This window comes from Mirounga angustirostris, unplaced genomic scaffold (genome assembly GCF_029215605.1).
Source record: "Mirounga angustirostris isolate CCGP_5_RB_7025 unplaced genomic scaffold, mMirAng1.0.hap1 SCAF_5, whole genome shotgun sequence".
NCBI lineage: Eukaryota > Metazoa > Chordata > Mammalia > Carnivora > Phocidae > Mirounga > Mirounga angustirostris.
The window spans coordinates 103,095,998-103,114,395 of record NW_026991713.1 but is presented as its reverse complement, the minus strand read 5'-3'; the positions used below and the strand labels follow the sequence as shown (position 1 = coordinate 103,114,395).

Below are 18,398 nucleotides of genomic sequence, written 5' to 3'. Positions count from 1 at the left end.
TGGTCTTTATTATTTCCTTCCCTCTACTAATGTTGGGCTTTGTTCCTCTTTTTCTAGTTCCTTTGGGTATAAAGTCAGATGGTTTATTTGGGATTTTTCTTGTTTCTTGAGGTAGGCCTGTATCATTATGAACTTCCTTCTTAGAACTTCTTTTGTTGTATCCCACAGATTTTGGAAAGTTTTGTCTCCAATTTCATTTGTCTCAAGGTATTTTTAAAAATTTCCTCTTGATTTCTTTGTTGACCCACTGGTTGTTTAGTAACATATTGTTCATTCTCCACATGTTTGTGTTTTTTCCAGTTTTCTTCTTGTAATTAATTTCCAGTTTCACCAGATTGTGGTTGGAAAAAAATGCTTGATATGATATCAATCTTCTTGAATTTATTAAAGACTTGTTTTGTGGCCTAACTATCCTGGAAAACATTCCATAAGCATTTGAATAGAATGTGTATTCTGCTGTTTTGGATGAAATGTTCCATATATATTAAGTCCTTCTGGCCTAATGTGTCATTTAAGGCCAGTATTTCCTTATTGACTCTCTGGATGATTTATCCATTGGTTAAGGGGAATATTAAAGTTCCCTACTATTATTGTTTTACTGTCAATTTCTCCCTTTATGCCTATTAATATTTTCTTTATATTTTTAAATGTTCCTACATTGGGTGCCTAAATATTGACAAATGTTATATCCTCTTCTTGGATTGAACACTTTATCATTATGTAATGCTCTTCTTTGTCTTTTGTTATAGTCCTTGTTTTAAATTCTATTTTGTATGATGTATTACTTCACCAGCTTCTTTTTTGTTTCCATTTCCATGGGGTATCATTTTCCCATCTCTTCACTTTCAGTCTCTGTGTGGCTTTAGATCTGAAATGAGTCTCTTATAGGCGGTATATAAATGGTTCTTTTTAAAAAATCTAATCAGCCATCCTATGTCTTTTTTTTTAAAGACTTTATTTATTTATTTGACAGAGAGATAGAGCAGGAACACAAGCAGGGGGAGTGGGAGAGGGAGAAGCAGGCTTCCCGCTGAACAGGGAGCCCAATGTGGGACTCGATCCCACGACCCTGAGATCATGACATGAGCTGAAGGCAGATGCTTAATGATTGAGCCACCCAGGCATCCCCACTCTATGTCTTTTGATTGGAGCATTTAGTCCATTTATATTTAATGTAATTATTAATAGATATGTACTTATTGTCACTTGTTTTCTGGTTGTTATTGCAATTCTTCTCTGTTTCATTTTTCTTCTTTTGGTGTCTTCATTTGTGTTTGATGGTTTTCTTTAGTTTTGTTTGAGTCCCTTTCTCTTTATTTTTTATCTATTATAGGTTTTGGTTTGTGGTTACCATGAGGTTCATATATATTGACCTATATATATAGCAGTCTATTTTAAGCTAATAGTCATTTCGGTTTGAACACATTCTAAAAGCACTACATTTTTACTCCCTTCCCCCAACATTTTATGTTTCAAACATCCTATTTGATATCATAGTTTTTTTAAAAAAGATTTATTTATTTATTTGAGAGAGAGAGAGCGAGTGAGAGAAGGGAGAGGGAGAGAGAGAATCTCAAGCAGATTCCTTGCTGAGTGTGGAGCCCAATGTGGGACTTTGATGTCGTGACCCTGAAATAATAACCTAAGACAAAATCAAAGTCAGACACTTAACCAACTGAGCCACCCAGGCACCCCTGACATTTTTAATTTTGTGTATTCCTTAACTACTTACTGTAGTTACAGTTAAATTACTATTTTTGTCTTTTAATCTTCATCCTATATTTTTAAGTGGCCGATTTACCACCTTTCCTATATATTTTCCTTTACCAGTGAGTATATGTTCTTATTTCCAGTTACAGGTTTTTATTTTTTGCTTAAAGAATGCCCTTTAACATTTCTGGTAAGGTTGGTTTAGTGGTGATGAATTCCTTTAATTTTTGCTTGTCTAGGAAACTCTCTCCTTCAATTCTGAATGATAACCTTGCCAGGTGGAGTATTCTTGGTTGGCAGTTTTTTCTTTCAGCACTTTGAATATATTATCCCACTTAACTTCTGCCATGAAAAATTTATCTTGAAAAATATGCTGATAGTCTCATGGGGGTTCCTCTGTACATAACAAGTTGTTTTTCTCTTGCTGCTTTAAAAATTCTCCCCTTGTCTTTAACTTTTGACAATTTAATTATAAAATTCCTTGGTGTGGGTCTTTTTGGGTTCATCTTGTTTAGGGCTTTTTGTGCTTCCTGGACCTGGATGTCTGTTTTTTCCCCTAGGTTAGGGAAATTTTCAGCCGTTATTTCTTCAAATAAGTTCAAATAACTTCAAATAAGCTTCCCCACTCCTTCCGGAACCCCTATAATGTGAATGTTTGTGCACCTGATGTTGTTCTAGAAGTTCTTAAAACTATTCTTTTTTTTTTTTAATACTGTTATAGAGTTTTGTGAGTTTTTAAATTTTTTTTTAAAGATTTTATTTATTTATTTGACAGAGAGAGACGCAGTGAGAGAGGGAACACAAGTGGGGGAGAAGGAGAAGCAGGCTTCCCACTGAGCAGGGAGCCCGATGTGGGGCTCGATCCCAGAACCCCGGGATCATGACCTGAGCTGAAGGCAGACGCTTAACGACTGAGCCACCCAGGCGCCCCAAAACTATTCTTTTTTTTATTAACATATACTGTATTATTAGTTTCAGAGGTAGAATTTAGTGATTCATCAGTTACATACAACATCCAGTGCTGATTACTTCAAGTGCCTTCCTTAATGCCCATCACCCAGTTATCTATCCCTCCAACCTCCTCCCCTCCAGCAACCCTCAGTTTGTTTCCTATAGTTAAGAGTCTCTTATGATTTGTCTCCCTCTCTGTTTTTGTTTTATTTTTCCTTCCTTTCCCCTATGTTCCTTCCTTTCCCTTAAATTCCACATATGAGTGAAATCATATGGTATTTATCTTTCTCTGGCTGACTTATTTTGCTTAGCATAATACCCTCTAGTTCCATCCACATAGTTGCAAATGGCAAGATTTCATTCTTTTTGATGGCTGAGTAATATTCCATCGTGTATATATACCACATGTTTATCTATTTATCTCTTGATGGACATCTGGGCTCTTTCCATAGTTTGGCTATTGTGGACATTGCTGCTATAAACATTGGGGTGCAGGTGCCCCTTTGAATCACTATGTTTGTATCCTTTGGATAAATACCTAATAGTGTAATTGCTTGGTCATAGGGTAGTTGTATTTTAACTTTTTGAGGAACCTCCATACTGTTTTCCAGAGTGGCTGCACCAGTTTGCATTCCCACCAACAGTGTAAGAGGGCTCCCCTTTCTCTACATCCTCGCCAACATCTGTCGTTTCCTGAGTTGTTCATTTTAGCCATTCTGACTGATGTGAGGTGGTATCTCATTGTGGTTTTGATTTGTATTTCTCTGATGATGAGTGATTTTGAGCATTTTTTCATGTGTCTGTTGGCCATTTGTATGTCTTCTTTGGAGAAATGCCTGTTCATGTCTTCTGCCCATTTCTTGACTGGATTTTTAATTTTTGGGGTGTAGAATTTGATAAGTTCTTTATAGATTTTGGATACTAGCCCTTTATCTGACATATCATTTGCAAATATCTTCTCCCATTCTGTAGGCAGCCTTTTAGTTTTGTTGATTGTTTCCTTTGCTGTGCAAAAGCTTTTTATCTTGAGGAAGTCCCAATAGCTCATTTTTGCTTTTTTTTCTCTTGCCTTTGGAGATGTGTCTAGCAAGAAGTTGCTGCAGCCAAGGTTAAAGAGGTGGCTGCCTGTGTTCTCCTCTAGGTTTTGATGGATTCCTGTCTCATATTTAGGTCTTCATTCATTTTGGGTTTATTTTTGTGTATGGTGTAAGAAAGTGATCCAGTTTCATTCTTTTGCATGTGGCTGTCCAATTTTCCCAACACCATTTGTTGAAGAGATTGTCTTTTTTCCACTGGATATTCTTTCCTGCTTTGTCAATAGAGTTGAGGGTCCACTTCTGGTTTCTCTGCTCTGTTCCATGGATCTGTGTGTCTGTTTTTGTGCCAGTACCATACTATCTTTTTTTTTTAAAGATTTTTATTTATTTATTTATTTGAGACAGAGAGAATGAGAGAGACAGAGAGCACACGAGAGGGGGGAGGGTCAGAGGGAGAAGCAGGCTCCCTGTCGAGCAGGGAGCCCGATGCGGGACTCAATCCCGGGACTCCAGGATCATGACCTGAGCTGAAGGCAGTCACTTAACCAACTGAGCCACCCAGGCGCCCAGTACCATACTATCTTGATGATTAATTACAGCTTTGTAATACAGCTTGAAGTCTGGAATTGTGATGTCTCTAGCTTTGGTTTTCTTTTTCAACATTCCTTTGGCTGTTCAGGGTCTTTTCTGGTTCCATACAAATTTTCGGATTGTTTGTTCCAGCTGTATGAAAAATGCTGATGGTATTTTGATAAGGATTGCATTGAATGTGTAGATTGCTTTGGGTAGCATAGACATTTTAATAATATTTATTCTTCCAACCCATGAGCATGGGATTTTTTTTCATTTGTTTGTGTATTCCTCAATTTATTTCATAAGTGCTGTATAGGCTTCAGAGTACAGATCTTTTACCTCTTTGGTTAGGTTTATTCCTAGGTATCTTATGGTGTTTGGTGCAATTGTAAATGGGATCAATTCCTTGATTTCTCTTCTTCTGCTTCATTGCTAGTGTATAGAAATGCAACTGAATTCTGTGCATTGATTTTATATCCTCCCACTTTGCTGAATTCCTGTATCAGTTCTAGCAATTTTTGGGTAGAGTCTTTGGGTTTTCTACATAGAGTATCATGTCATCTCTGAAGAGTGAAAGTTTGACTTCTTTTGCCGATTTGGATGCCTTTTATTTCTTTTGTTGTCTGATTGCTGAGGCTAGGACTTCCGGTTGAACAGCAGTGGTGAGAGTGGATATCCCTGTCATGTTCCTGACCTTAGGAGGAAAGCTCTAAGTTTTTCCCCATTGAGAATGATATTTGCTGTGGGTTTTTCATAGATGGCTTTTATGATATTGAGGTATGTTCCCTCTATCCCTAAACTGCAGAGTTTTTTTTATCAAGAAAGGATGATGTGTTTTGTCAAATGCTTTTTTCTGCATCAATTGAGAGGATCATATGGTTCTTGTTCTTTCTTTTATTAAGTGGTGTATCACATTGATTGGTTTGTGAATGTTGAACCATGCTTGCAGCCCAGGAATAAATCCCTCTTGGTCATGGTGAATAATCCTTTGGATGTACTGTTGGATCCTATTAGCTAGTATCTTGGTGAGAAGTTTTGCATTCATGTTCTTCAGGGATATTGGTCTGTATTTCTCCCTTTTGGTGGGGTCTTTGCCTGATTTTGGGATCAAGGTAATGTTGGCCTCATAGAATGAGTTTTCTTTCCATTTCTATTTTTTTTTTTTTTGAAACAGCTTCAGAAGAATAGGTATTAATTCTTCTTTAAATGTTTGTTAGAATTCCGCTGGGAAGCCATCTGGCCCTGGACTCTTGTTTGTTAGGAGATTTTTTAAATCATGGATTCAATTTCTTTGCTGGTTATGGGCCTGTTCAGGTTTTCTATTTCTTCCTGTTTCAGTTTTGGTAATTTATGTTTCTAAGAATGCATCAATTTCTTCCAGATTGCCTAATTTTGTTTTAAAGGTTTTATTTATTTGACAGAGAGAGCACAAGCAGAGGGAGCAGCAGGCAGAGGGAGAGGGAGAAGCAGGCTCCCTGTTGAGCAAGGAGCCTGATGTGGGGCTCGATCCCAGGACCCCAGGATCATGACCTGAGCTGAAGGCAGCCACTTAACCTACTGAGCCACCCAGGCGTCCCCAGATTGCCTAATTTGTTGGCATATAATTGCTCATAATATTCTAATTGTTTGTATTTCTTCAGTGTTGGTTGTGATCTCTCCTCTTTTATTCATGATTTTATTCATTTGGGTCCTTTCTCTTTTCTTTTTTGATAAGTCTGGCTAAGCGTTTATCAATCTTATTAACTTTAAAAGAACGAGCTTCTAGTTTCATTGATCTGTTCTGTTTTTTTTTTAAATTTCTATATCATTGATTTCTGCTCTAATCTTTATTATTTTCCTTCTCTTGCTGGATGTAGGCTTTATTTGCTGTTCTTTTTCCAGCTCCTTTAGGTGTAAGGTTAGGTTGTGTATTTGAGACTTTTCTTGTTTCTCAAGAAAGGCCTGAATTGCTATATACTTCCGTCTTAAGACCAGCTTTGCTGCATCCTAAAGGTCCTGAACTCTCATTCACTGCCATGTATTTTTAAAAATTCTTCTTTAGTTTCCTGGTTGACCCATTCATTCTTTAGTAGGATGCTCTTTAGCCTCCATGTATTTGTGTTCCTTCTATTTTTTTCTTGTGATTGAGTTCAAGTTTTAAAGTATTGTGGTCTGAAAATATGCATGGTATTGTCTTAATCTTTTTGTACCAGTTGAGATCTGATTTGTGACCCAGTATGTGATCTCTTCTGGAGAATGTTCCATGTGCACTCGAGAAGAATGTGTATTCTGTTGCTTTAGGATGGAATGCTCTGTATATATCTGTGAAGTCCATTTGGTCCAGTGTGTCATTCAAAACCCTTGTTTTCTTGTTGATCTGCTTAGATGATCTGTCCATTGCTGGAGTGGGGTGTTAAAGTACCCTACTATTATTGTATTATTATCAATGTATTTCTTTAATTTTGTTATTAATTGGTTTATATAATTGGCTGCTTCCAAGTTAAAGGCATAAATATTTACAGTTGTTAGATCTTCTTGGATAGACCCTTTTATTATGATAGAGTGTCCTTCTTCATCTCTTATTACAGTATTGGTTTAAAATCTAGTTTGTCTGATATGAGGAATTCTTAATCTCAGGAAACAAAGTGAGGGTTGCTGGAGTGGTGGGGGGTGGGAGGGATGGGGTGGCTGGGTGATAGACATTGGAGAGGGTATGTGCTATGGTGAGCGCTGTGAATTGTGTAAGACTGTTGAATCACAGACCTGTACCTCTGAAACAAATAATACATTATATGTTAAAAAAAAAAAAAAAGAAGATAGCAGGAGGGGAAGAATGAATGGGGGGGAATCGGAGGGGGAGACGAACCATGAAAGACTATGGACTCTGAGAATCAAACTGAGGGTTCTAGAGGGGAGGGGGGTGGGGGGATGTGTTAGTCTGGTGATGGGTATTAAAGAGGGCATGTTCTGCATGGAGCACTGAGTGTTATTCACAAACAATGAATCATGGAACACTACATCAAAAACTAATGATGTAATGTGTGGTGATTAACATAACATAATAATAAAAAAAAAATCTAGTTTGTCTGATATAAGGATTGCTAGTCCAGCTTTCTTTGGATGTCTGTTAGCATGATAAATGGTCCTCTACCCTCTCAATTTCAATCTGTAGGTGTCTTTGGGTCTAGAATGAGTCTCTTGTAGACAGCATATCCATGGGTCTTGTTTTTTTTTTTTTTTACTTAGTCTGATACCCTATGTCTTTTGATTGGAACATTTAGTCCATTTATTTATTTATTTTTAATTTTATTATGTTATGTTAGTCACCATACAATACATCATTAGTTTTTGATGTAGTGATCCACGATCCACTGTTTCCGTATAACACCCAGTGCTCCATGCAGTACGTGCCCTCCTTAATACCCATCACCGGGCTAACCAATCCCCCCTCCCCTCTCCCCTCTAAAACCCTGTTTGTTTCTCAGGTCCATAGTCTCTCATGGTTTATCTCTCCCTCCAATTCCCCCCGCCCATTTTTCCCTTCCTTCTCCTAATGTCCTCCATGTTATTCCTTATGTTCCACAAATAAGTGAAACCATATGATAATTGACTTTCTCTGCTTGACTTATTTCACTTAGCATAATCTCCTCCAGTCCCATCCATGTTGATGTAAAAATTGGGTATTCATCTTTTCTGATGGCTGAGTAATATTCCATTGTATATATGGACCACATCTTCTTTATCCATTCATCTGTTGAAGGGCATCTCGGCTCTTTCCACAGTTTGGCTATTGTGGACATTGCTGCTATGAACATTGGGGTGCATATGGCCCTTCTTTTCACTACATCTGTGTCTTTGGGGTAAACACCCAGGGGTGCAATTGCTGGGTCATAGGGTAGCTCTATTTTTAAATTTTTGAGGAACCTCCACACTGTTTTCCAAAGTGGCTGTACCAACTTGCATTCCCACCAACAGTGTAAGAGGGTGCCCCTTTCTCCACAACCTCTCCAACATTTGTTTTCTTTCCCTGTCCATTTTTGCCATTCTAACTGGTGTAAGGTGGTATCTCAGTGTGGTTTTGATTTGGATTTCCCTGATGGCTAATGATGATGAACATTTTTTCATGTGTCTGTTAGCCATTTGTATGTCTTCTTCAGAGAAGTGTCTGTTCATCTCTTCTGCCCACTTTTTGACTTGATTATTTGTTTTTTGGGTGTTGAGTTTGAGAAGTTCTTTATAGATTTTGGATACCAGCCCTTTATCTGTAGTGTCATTTGCAAATATCTTCTCCCATTCTGTGGGTTGCCTCTTTGTTTTGTTGACTGTTTCCTTTGCTGTGCAGAATGTTTTTATCTTGATGAAGTCCCAAAAGTTCATTTTTGCTTTTGTTTCACCAGCTTTCAGAGATGTATCTTGAAAGAAGTTGCTGTGGCCGATGTCAAAGAGGTTACTGCCTATGTTCTCCTCTAGGATTTTGATGGATTCCTGTCTCACATTGAGGTCTTTCATCCACTTTGAGTTTATCTTTGTGAATGGTGTTAGAGAATGGTCGAGTTTCATTCTTCTGCATGTGGCTGTCCAATTTTCCCAGCACCATTTATTGAAGAGACTCTTTTTTCCATTGCATGTTTTTTCCTGCTTTGTCAAAGATTATTTGACCATAGAGTTGAGGATCCATATCTGGGTTCTCTATTCTGTTCCATTGGTCTGTATGTCTGTTTTTGTGCCAGTACCATGCTGTCTTGGTGATCACAGCTTTGTAATATAGCTTGAAATTGGGCAATGTGATGCCTCCAGCTTTGTTTTTCTTTTTCAACATCTCCTTGGCGATTCGGGATCTTTTCTGATTCCATACAAATTTTAGGATTGTTTGTTCCAGCACTTTGAAAAATGTCATTGGAATTTTGATTGGGATGGCATTGAAGGTATAGATGGCTCTGGGTAGCATAGACATTTTAACAATGTTTATTCTTCCGATCCATGAGCATGGAATATTTTTCCATCTTTTTGTGTCTTCTTCAATTTCTTTCATGAGTGTTTTGTAGTTCCTAGAGTAACCTCTTTGGTTAGGTTTATTCTGAGGTATCTTATGGTTTTTGGTGCAATTGTAAATGGAATCGTTTCTCCAATTTCTCTTTCTACAGTTACGTTGTTAGTGTATAAGAAAGCAACTGATTTCTGTGCATTGATTTTGTATCCTGCCACATTACTGAATTGCTGGATGAGTTCTAGTAATTTGGGGGTGGAGTCTTTTGGGTTTTCCACATAAAGTATCATGTCGTCTGCGAAAAGAGAGAGTTTGATTTCTTCTTTGCCAATTTGAATACTTTTTATTTCTTTTTGTTGTCTGATTGCTGTTGCTAGGACTTCTAGTACTATGTTGAACAATAGTGGTGAGAGTGGGCATCCTTGACGTGTTCCTGATCTTAAGGGAAAGGCTCTCAGTTTTTCCCCATTGAGGATGATATTCACTGTGGGTTTTTCATAGATGGATTTTATGAGCTTGAGGAATGTTCCCTCTATCCCTATACTCTGAAGAGTTTTAATCAGGAAAGGATGTTGTATTTTGTCAAATGCTTTTTCTGCATCAATTGAGAGGACCATATGGTTCTTCTCCCTCCTCTTATTAATGTGTTTTATCACATTGATTGATTTGCGAATGTTGAACCACCCTTGCATCCGCGGATAAATCCCACTTGGTCGTGGTGGATGATGCTTTTAATGTATTGTTGGATCCTATTAGCTAGGATTTTGTTGAGGATTTTGGAATCCATATTCATCAGGGATATCAGTCTGAAATTCTCCTTTTTGATGGGGTCTTTGCCTGGTTTGGGGATTAAGGTAATGCTGGCCTCATAGAATGAGTTTGGAAGTTTTCCTTCTGTTTCTATTTTTTGAAACAACTTCAGTAGAATAGGTATTATTTCTTCTTTGAATGTTTGGTAGAATTCCCCAGGGAATCCATCAGGCCCTGGACTCCTGTTTTTTGGGAGGTTTTTGATCACTGCTTCAATCTCGTTACTGGTTATTGGCCTATTCAGGTTGTCAATTTCTTCCTGTTTCAGTCTTGGCAGCTTATAGGTTTCCAGGAAGGCCTCCATTTCATCCAGATTGCTCAGTTTATTGGCATATAGTTGTTGATAATAATTTCTAATAATTGTTTTTATTTCCTTGGTGTTAGTCGTGATCTCTCCCCTTTCATTCATAATTTTATTAATTTGGGTCCTTTCTCTTTTCTTTTGGATAAGTCTGGCCAGTGGTTTATCGATCTTATTAATTCTTTCAAAGAACCAACTTTTAGTTTCGTTGATCTAATCTACTGTGTTTCTGGTTTCTAATTCATTGATCTCTGCTTTAATTTTAATTATTTCTCTTCTAATGCGTGGCTTAGGCATCGTTTGTTGCTTTTTCTCTAGTTCTTTAAGGTGTAGAGTTAGTTGGTGAATTCGGGATTTTTCTATTTTTTTGAGTGAGGCTTGGATGGCTCTGCATTTCCCCCTTAGGACCGCCTTTGCAGTATCCCATAGGTTTTGGACTGATGTGTTTTTGTTCTCATTGATATCCATGAATTGTTTAAGTTCTTCTTTGATTTCTTGGTTGACCCAAACATTCTTGAGCAGAGTGGTCTTTAGCTTCCATGTCTTTGAATTTCTGCCAAATTTTTTCTTGTGATTGAGTTCCAGTTTTAGAGCATTGTGGTCTGAGAATATGCAGGGAATAATCTCAATCTTTTGGTATCGGTTGAGACCTGATTTGTGACCCAGTATGTGGTCTATTCTGGAGAAAGTTCCATGTGTGCTCGAGAAGAATGAGTATTCTGTTGTTTTAGGGTGGAATGTTCTGTAAATATCTATGAGGTCCACGTGGTCCAATGTATCATTCAAAGCTCTTGTTTCCTTGTTGATTTTCTGCTTAGATGATCTGTCCATTGCTGAGAGTGGAGTACTGAGGTCTCCTACAATTAACGTATTGTTATCAATATAACTCTTTATTTTGGTTAACAGTTGGCTTATGTAGATGGCTGCTTCCATGTTGGGGGCATAGATATTTACAATTGTTAGATCTTCTTGTTGGATAGACCCTTTAAGAATGATAGAGTGTCCTTCTGTGTCTCTTATTACAGACTTTAGTTTAAAATCTAATTTGTCTGATATAAGAATTGCTACCCCAGCTTTCTTTTGAGGTCCGCTGGCATGGAAAATGGATCTCCATCCCTTCACTTTCAGTCTGGATGTATCTTTAGGTTCAAAATGAGTCTCTTGTAGACAGCATATGGATGGGTCCTGTCTTTTTATCCAATCTGCAACCCTGTGCCGTTTTATGGAAGCGTTTAGGCCATTCACATTGAGAGTGATTATTGAAAGATACGAATTAATTGTCATCATGTTGCCTGTGAAGACGTTGTTTTTATAGATCGTCCCTGTAAATTTCTGTTGTAGATCACTCTTGGGGTCTTTCTCCTTTTATAGAACCCCCTTAATATTTCTTGCAGGGCCGGCTTAGTGGTCACATATTCTTTCAACTTCTGCCAGTCGTGGAAGGCTCTGCATCTCTCCATCCATTCTAAATGAAAGCCTTGCCGGATAAAGTATTCTTGGCTGCATGTTCTTCTCATTTAGTACCCTGAATATGTCTTGCCAGGCCTTTCTGGCTTGCCAGGTCTCTGTGGATAGGTCTGACGTTATTCTGATGTTCCTCCCTCTGTACGTAAGGAATCTCTTCCCCCTAACTGCCCTTAAGATGGTTTCCTTGGTTCTAAGATTTGCAAGTTTTACTATTACATGCCGGGGTGTTGGCCTGTTTTCCTTGATCTTAGGAGGGGTCCTCTCTGCCTCTAGGACTCGAATGTTTGTTTCATTCTCCAGATTAGGGAAGTTCTCAGCTATGATTTGCTCAAATACATCTTCTAGTCCTCTCTCTCTCTCCACTCCCTCCGGGATTCCAATTATTCTGACATTGGAACGCCTCATGGTGTCACTTATTTCTCTGATTCTATTTTCATGGATTCTGAGTTGTTTTTCCCTGGCCTCCTCTTTTCCCTTTCTATTACATTGTCTTCCAGGTCGCTTATTCTCTCTTCTGTCTCAGTTACCCTAGCTGTTAGATTATCTAGATTGGATTGGATCTCATTGATAGCATGTTTAAGTTCTGCCAATTCACCTTTTATTTCTGCCCTTAGAGACTCTATGTTGCCATTAATTGATTTCTCCATTCTAGCCATTGTCTTCACAATTGCTAGCCTGAATTCCATCTCCGACATCTTGGTTATATCTGCATCCATTTGTAAATCTGCAGCATAAGTCATAATCTCTGAGTCTTTTCTGTTTTGGGGGCTCCTCCTCCTAGTCATTCTGTTGATGAGTGTTTGAGGGAATGTATAGAGTCCAAATTATTGACCAGAACCCAAGCAAGATGCACCTGTTTTCTTGGGACCTTAGGGTTGCTGGCCTCTTGTTTTCCCAGCCCGTCTTCTGTGGGAGGGGCCTGCCGCGCTGTTACTCAGGCAACCCCGTTTGGGTGGAGTTGCCCTGCGCCCCTGTGGCAGGGGATGGGCTCAGCGGGAATCAGTCTTTGGGGCTTTTGTTCTCTGGCGCCTTTCCCTGATGGCTTTCCGAGTCTCTTCTGCGAGTCAGAGCAGAAGAGACCGTTTCCAACCCTCTGCCTCAGAGCAGAGAGACTGCAGTCTGTTCTTCATTGAGCTCTCCAGGCCACACCCTCTCCGTTTCTGTCAGTGCTGCTATAAACTGCAGCGTCCTGGGTTGTGCGCCCCTCTGCAGCGCTCCCAGTCCTGCCTCCAGGTCGGGGCACGTCTCTGCCCTTTGTGCTTCTAAAACCGCCAACTGCTTCCAGTTCATGCACGCGCGACTCCGCTGCTCCGGGTTTCTGTCTGGGGGGCTGCAGTTCGCGTGTGCGCAACCCCACCGCTCTGGTTTTCCACCCTGGGGGCTACCCTAAAGTCCTTTCCTGACGCTACCGGTCTGCGAGTCTGTGCCCCGTCCACAGCGCGGGAGGCTGTCACTCACCGGCGGTGTCAGATCCCCATGTCCAGGCACCCTCCCGCTGCCGTTTATCCTCCGATATCTCCATTTAGTCCATTTATATTCAGAGTAATTATTGAAAGATCTGAAGTTAGTGCCATTGTATTACCTATAAAGTCATTGTTTCTGTAGATTGTTCCTTTCTGGTCTTTGTTACTTTTGGGCTCTCCCTTCATTCAATGGATGCCCTTTAACATTTCTTGCAGGGCTGGTTTGGTGTTCACAAATTCCTTTAGCTTTTGTTTGTCCTGGACACTCTTTATCTCTCTTTCTATTCTGAATGACAGCTATTCTTGGCTGCATATTTTCCCACTTAGCACAATGAATATATCATGCCAGTCCATTCTGGTCTGCCAGGTCTCTGTGGAGAGGTCTGCTGCTAGCCTTGTTTCTACCCTCGTAGGTTAAGAATGTTTTGTCCCGAGCTGCTTCCAGGATTTTCTCTTTATCTCTGAAATTTGCAAGCTTCACTATTATATGTTGAGGTGTTGACCTATTTTTATTGATTTTGAGGGGGGTTCTCTGCCTCCTGGACTTGAATGCCTGTTTCCTTCCCCAGATTAGGGAAGTTAAAATTATTCTCATTTTTAAAAATTCTTTTTTCTTTTTGCTGTTCTGACTGGGTGATTTCCACTGTTCTGTCTTCTAGATTGCTGATCCATTCTTCTGTATCATCGAATCTGCTGTTGACTCCTAGTGTATTTTTCAATTCAATTATCGTATTCTTCAGCTCTGTTACTCCTCTTTGGTACTTTCTTATATTTTCTAACTCTTTGTTGAGGTTCTTACTGTGTTCCTCCATTCTTCTCCTGAGTTTGGTGAGCATTTTTATGGCCATTACTTTACTCTACTTTGTCTGATAAGTTACCTATCTCCATTTCATCAGGGTTTTTCCTCCTGGGGTTTTATCTTGTTCTTTCATTTAGAACATACTCTTCTGCCTCCTCATTTTGTTTGACTTTCAGTGTTAGTCTCTATAAACTAGGTGGAATTGCCACCACTCTCAGTCTTAAGGAGTAGCCTTGTGTAGGAATGTCCCCTGTGTACATTGTGTGTGCCTGGAAGTTTTGGCTGGCTGGGCAGAGCTGAAGCCAACATGGCCTGGGGGAATCCAGGGGCACACTATGCCTGGACTACCCTGATGGAATGGCTAAAGCTGGAGCAGGCACTGGCTGGGGGTATCCTGGGGTACACTGAGACTGGAGGTCAACTTGGTAGGGTGGTTGGAACTGGGGCAGGCATGGGTGGGGAGAGCTGGTGTGGGCTAAGGGCCTAGGGCTCACTGGAGTAACCCTAGCAGGCCAGCTAGAGCACCTGGTCCCTGCTCCCATCTGCACTAGCAAGGTGGAGGGGAATGTAAACAATGGTGTTGTTGGTACCTCCAACCTGGAGAGAGTTCCAGTAGTTCCCCTTTCCTGCCATTTAGTGGACATAAATGGATTTCCTTCACTTATAGTCTTGTTTCCCTTTAAGCCACTGTTTTTCCTGTGTCCCAGGGTGGGTGAGTTTGGGTATAGGGCCCCCAGTACTATCTTTCCTCACCGCAGGTTTTCACATTGGTTTGGTGGGGAGGGTTTCCCATGGTTACCATGTCTTCATCTTTCCTGCCATTCTCTGTGTGGTCCCTTAACTTTTGTTGTATAGAAGTTGTTCAATCAACACTCAGTTCTTCCAGATGAATAGCTCCATATGTGGGTGTAGATTTGGTGTGTCCTTGGGAGGAGGTGAGTTCAGGGTCTTCCTATGCCAGCATCTTGGACCGCCTCCCTTAGCCTTGTTTCTCTTTAGTTCAGCAGCATAACTTGAACTATTTTTAATTTTTTAAAGATTAGCTCATTATTTTAACATGTGTCTTGCTGGCCTGCTTCTTATTTTCCTCCATTTTAGATGTTTCTATTATTTTCGGGAAGGATTTAACTGAGAAAAGGCACTTCTCTGCTGGATTATTCACTGAACTGAATTTCCACATGTCATTATCTTTCTTATTTTACAAATGAAGGAGCTGAAGTAGAGAGAGAATAAATGACTTATCACATTTTAAACAAACTTCAACAGCTGAATCCGAGGCAGGTGGTCTTTTGACCATACTCTGTAAAACACTATATAATAAGCTAGAAGCTCTTGGCGAGCAATCACACCTTCTTAGGTATATTCTATATAGCTTTTTCAACAGAATGGCTCAGAAATACTTATCAGTTATAAGGACAGCAGGTTATCTCAGCCAAGGCTGCTGCTAGCCCATAGGGTACCTTTGTGCAAACCAGAAGGCATCTCTTCAGGTGAACACAGCCCTGAGGGAGCAAGGCCCAACCAGTAGAGCACAGGTGAGATCTTAGCCCATACCTGTTGGCTGGCTGAGCACCTTGATCCAGGCACAGCCTGTACAATTGTATGTGATGACTTTGGCCATAGTCACCATTTGCCAATATGACCCCTTTCTGACAGTTCTAATTTAAAAAGCAAGTTAAGCATTTGAGAGATCCACACAGTTAGTAAAATTCCATTTAGATGGGGCTTAGCCCTGCTTTAGGTAACACTAATCACCTTCTGCTTTTTGAACTATAAGCTATGACTTCAAGATATCACCCAGAATAATTTTTAGAAATTAATGGGAGGCTAAAATTCAAAGTAAATAAGCTAGAGACCAAAAGGCCATTGAAGGAGCAAAGGAAACAAGAGTGGGCTAGGCCTCTTCAACATCCCTGGATGTGAAGGTTATCACTCAACCACTGCTCTGATACTACGTAGAATGGGAAGATCCTGGGAGCATTTTGCAAGCTGTTTGGGTAGTCAGCTAGATCTTCTGAGTGGCTCTCCCAGTAGCCCTCAGATGACATTTACCTTCTGTTTTAATTCGCAGGGCTGTCCGGACCAGGGCAAACAGGGTGGCATTGAACATGACTGTCCCATCACTGTTCAGAGGCATGTTCATGGAGACCAGGCGCTGGAGGGGAAGAGGAGGAAAAGCTGGTGATTATAGCAAACAGTTCTCAAAGGACCTACAGAACCACCATGGCAGGAGAATTTTGGGAGGGAGACTTCAAACTTGTGTGCATATGTCAGGAGCATGTAGGGGTTTGAGGCATGGGTCACTAAAATGTATTCAAAACCTCTTCTGGGGAGAATTTCAGCTCTGCCATAAGTACTCTCACCCTTCCACACAGAGTGAGAGAGGAATGGAGTTTGTCCTTATTAGACCCTTGCTTTCACAAAAGGATGTTAAGCCCACCCAACCCCCTCCTCAGCTCAAATGTCTACTCAGGCATATGGGTGTGCTCTCTACTGGCAACAAAGAACAGCTGCATGCCAGGCACTTGCCAGGAGCCCACCTGCCAGCCAACGTTCATCCAAAGCCCTGATAAGAGAGACAGTAATGGTAGGTTTGCATGAAGGAGGTGCAGTGTATCTTCTTTTCTGTATATTGAAAAACATACCTCTGCATCAAGCTGCGTCAAAAGCTTGTTGACTGGATAAGATTGAATTGCCCTTTTCCCTCCTTTCTCACCACCCCAAATTGCTGCCATTGCATTGTGCCCTGGTGTGGGGCCTTCAGCACACACCAGAGTAATTATGAGAAAGAGCACCATGAAAGTCGTTCTGGCATTTGCTCTCAAGGTGTGGTCAAAGAATTTATTTGTTAGATCACATGGTGTCCTCTTATTAATCATAGTGTCAAGCAGAGTTATAATTTTCCTGAGTGACTGGATCTTCTTTTTTTTTAAAGATTTTTTATTTATTTTACAGAGAGAGACATAGCGAGAGAGGGAACACAAGCAGGGGGAGTGGGAGAGGGAGAAGCAGGCTTCCTGCGGGGCAGGGAGCCCGATGCGGGGCTCGATCCCAGAACCCTGGGATCATGACCTGAGCTGAAGACAGACGCTTAACGACTGAGCCACCCAGGTGCCCCAGTGACTGGATCTTCTTGACTCTCATGGACAGTGTGAATTGTGGAGCAGTCACTGGGAAGCTGAACACCCAATTGGTAGCCTGTCCAGGCCCATCTGGAGGCCATGATGGATGCTCTATCACCTCATGCAGGCCACACTTGTCCCTGCTCTTTTGTCCATTGTGCTTTGACTTCACATTTAATTTGTGCTTTTTTCCCCTCATATCTTCTGTAACCTTGGAAATCTTCTAAAATCTTTTTTTTGGGGAACAAAGTGGAGATTTAAGTGAGAAAACACTGAATGAAACAGAGTACAATTCAATTCTCCATTTCCCATGAGTGGATTATCCGGAGTTGAATTTTTCTATTTGTGCTTCTTCTATACAGCTCTTTTACCTCACTTCCCCCAACCCCTTTTGGCTCATTGTTATTCCAACAGGGAGTACAGAATGGTGGAAATGGGAATTAAATGAAGAGGGGATAGAGTAGAAACAATACTCTTCAGCTATTGTAGGGCTATCTGGTTGGGATTACAGCGAGGTAAGGGAGGTGCCTGGGCACACAGTTTAAGGGGTGCTCACTCTCAGGATCATGCGAGGGCTACATGAGCAGGAGTTGGGTCTAAAGAGCCTATCTTGTCTTTAACTTTTATGGGGTCATGGACTCACTTAGAAATCTGATGAACATGATGGATTCTCTCCCTGGTACAATTTGTATTTCAGTGGTTTTGTACATAATTTTAGGGCTTTATAGGTCCCTGAAGCTGATGCATGGACTCTTTAATAGCCCTTTGATCCCAGGAAGGGAACCCCTAATCCATCCATCCTTGGCTGGAAGTCTTCCAGGATGCCTAGATGGTACAGCCTGATGGGACTGGGCATGTGGCTTGTTGGATCATGAGGCATTCACTTCAGTTTTCCTTTATGGAGTCTGAGGACTTATGGTTGGAAGGAACCTTAAAATATAATCTGGCTCAGTCTCATTTCTTTAGCACATAAAATATCTTCACTCCCTTAAAGGATCAATGGCCTGACCAAGGTCACAAGACAAATAAGCTTCTTCCCTCCCATATTTTCTTTTTCCCCTATGAACCCAGGTCTCTTACTTTGCAAGCCACGCGGTGAGGGCACAACTTCCCAAAACCCAGTGGGGGCTGAATCCGCCGGAGTAGGGTCACCACATCTAGGTGTTTGATACGACCCCTAAAAGAGGAAGGAGAGGAGG

The 18,398-nt window shown here is 40.6% G+C and overlaps 1 protein-coding gene across 12 annotated transcripts in view; it reads right to left on the bottom strand.

The window, feature by feature from the left end:
* CACNA1C (calcium voltage-gated channel subunit alpha1 C) overlaps positions 1–18,398 on the bottom strand; it is a 653,963-nt gene that overhangs the window by 31,227 nt on the left and 604,338 nt on the right. For all 12 annotated transcript variants that reach the window (XR_010411642.1, XM_064591748.1, XM_064591749.1 and 9 more), the window contains 2 exons: positions 18,280–18,376; positions 16,130–16,232 (listed from right to left, as the gene is read on the bottom strand). Coding sequence is in view for 11 of the 12 variants with exons in the window: in XM_064591748.1 (XP_064447818.1) it covers positions 16,130–16,232; positions 18,280–18,376 (200 nt within the window). In the remaining variant the exon portion in view is untranslated. The remainder of the gene's footprint in view (positions 1–16,129; positions 16,233–18,279; positions 18,377–18,398) is intronic.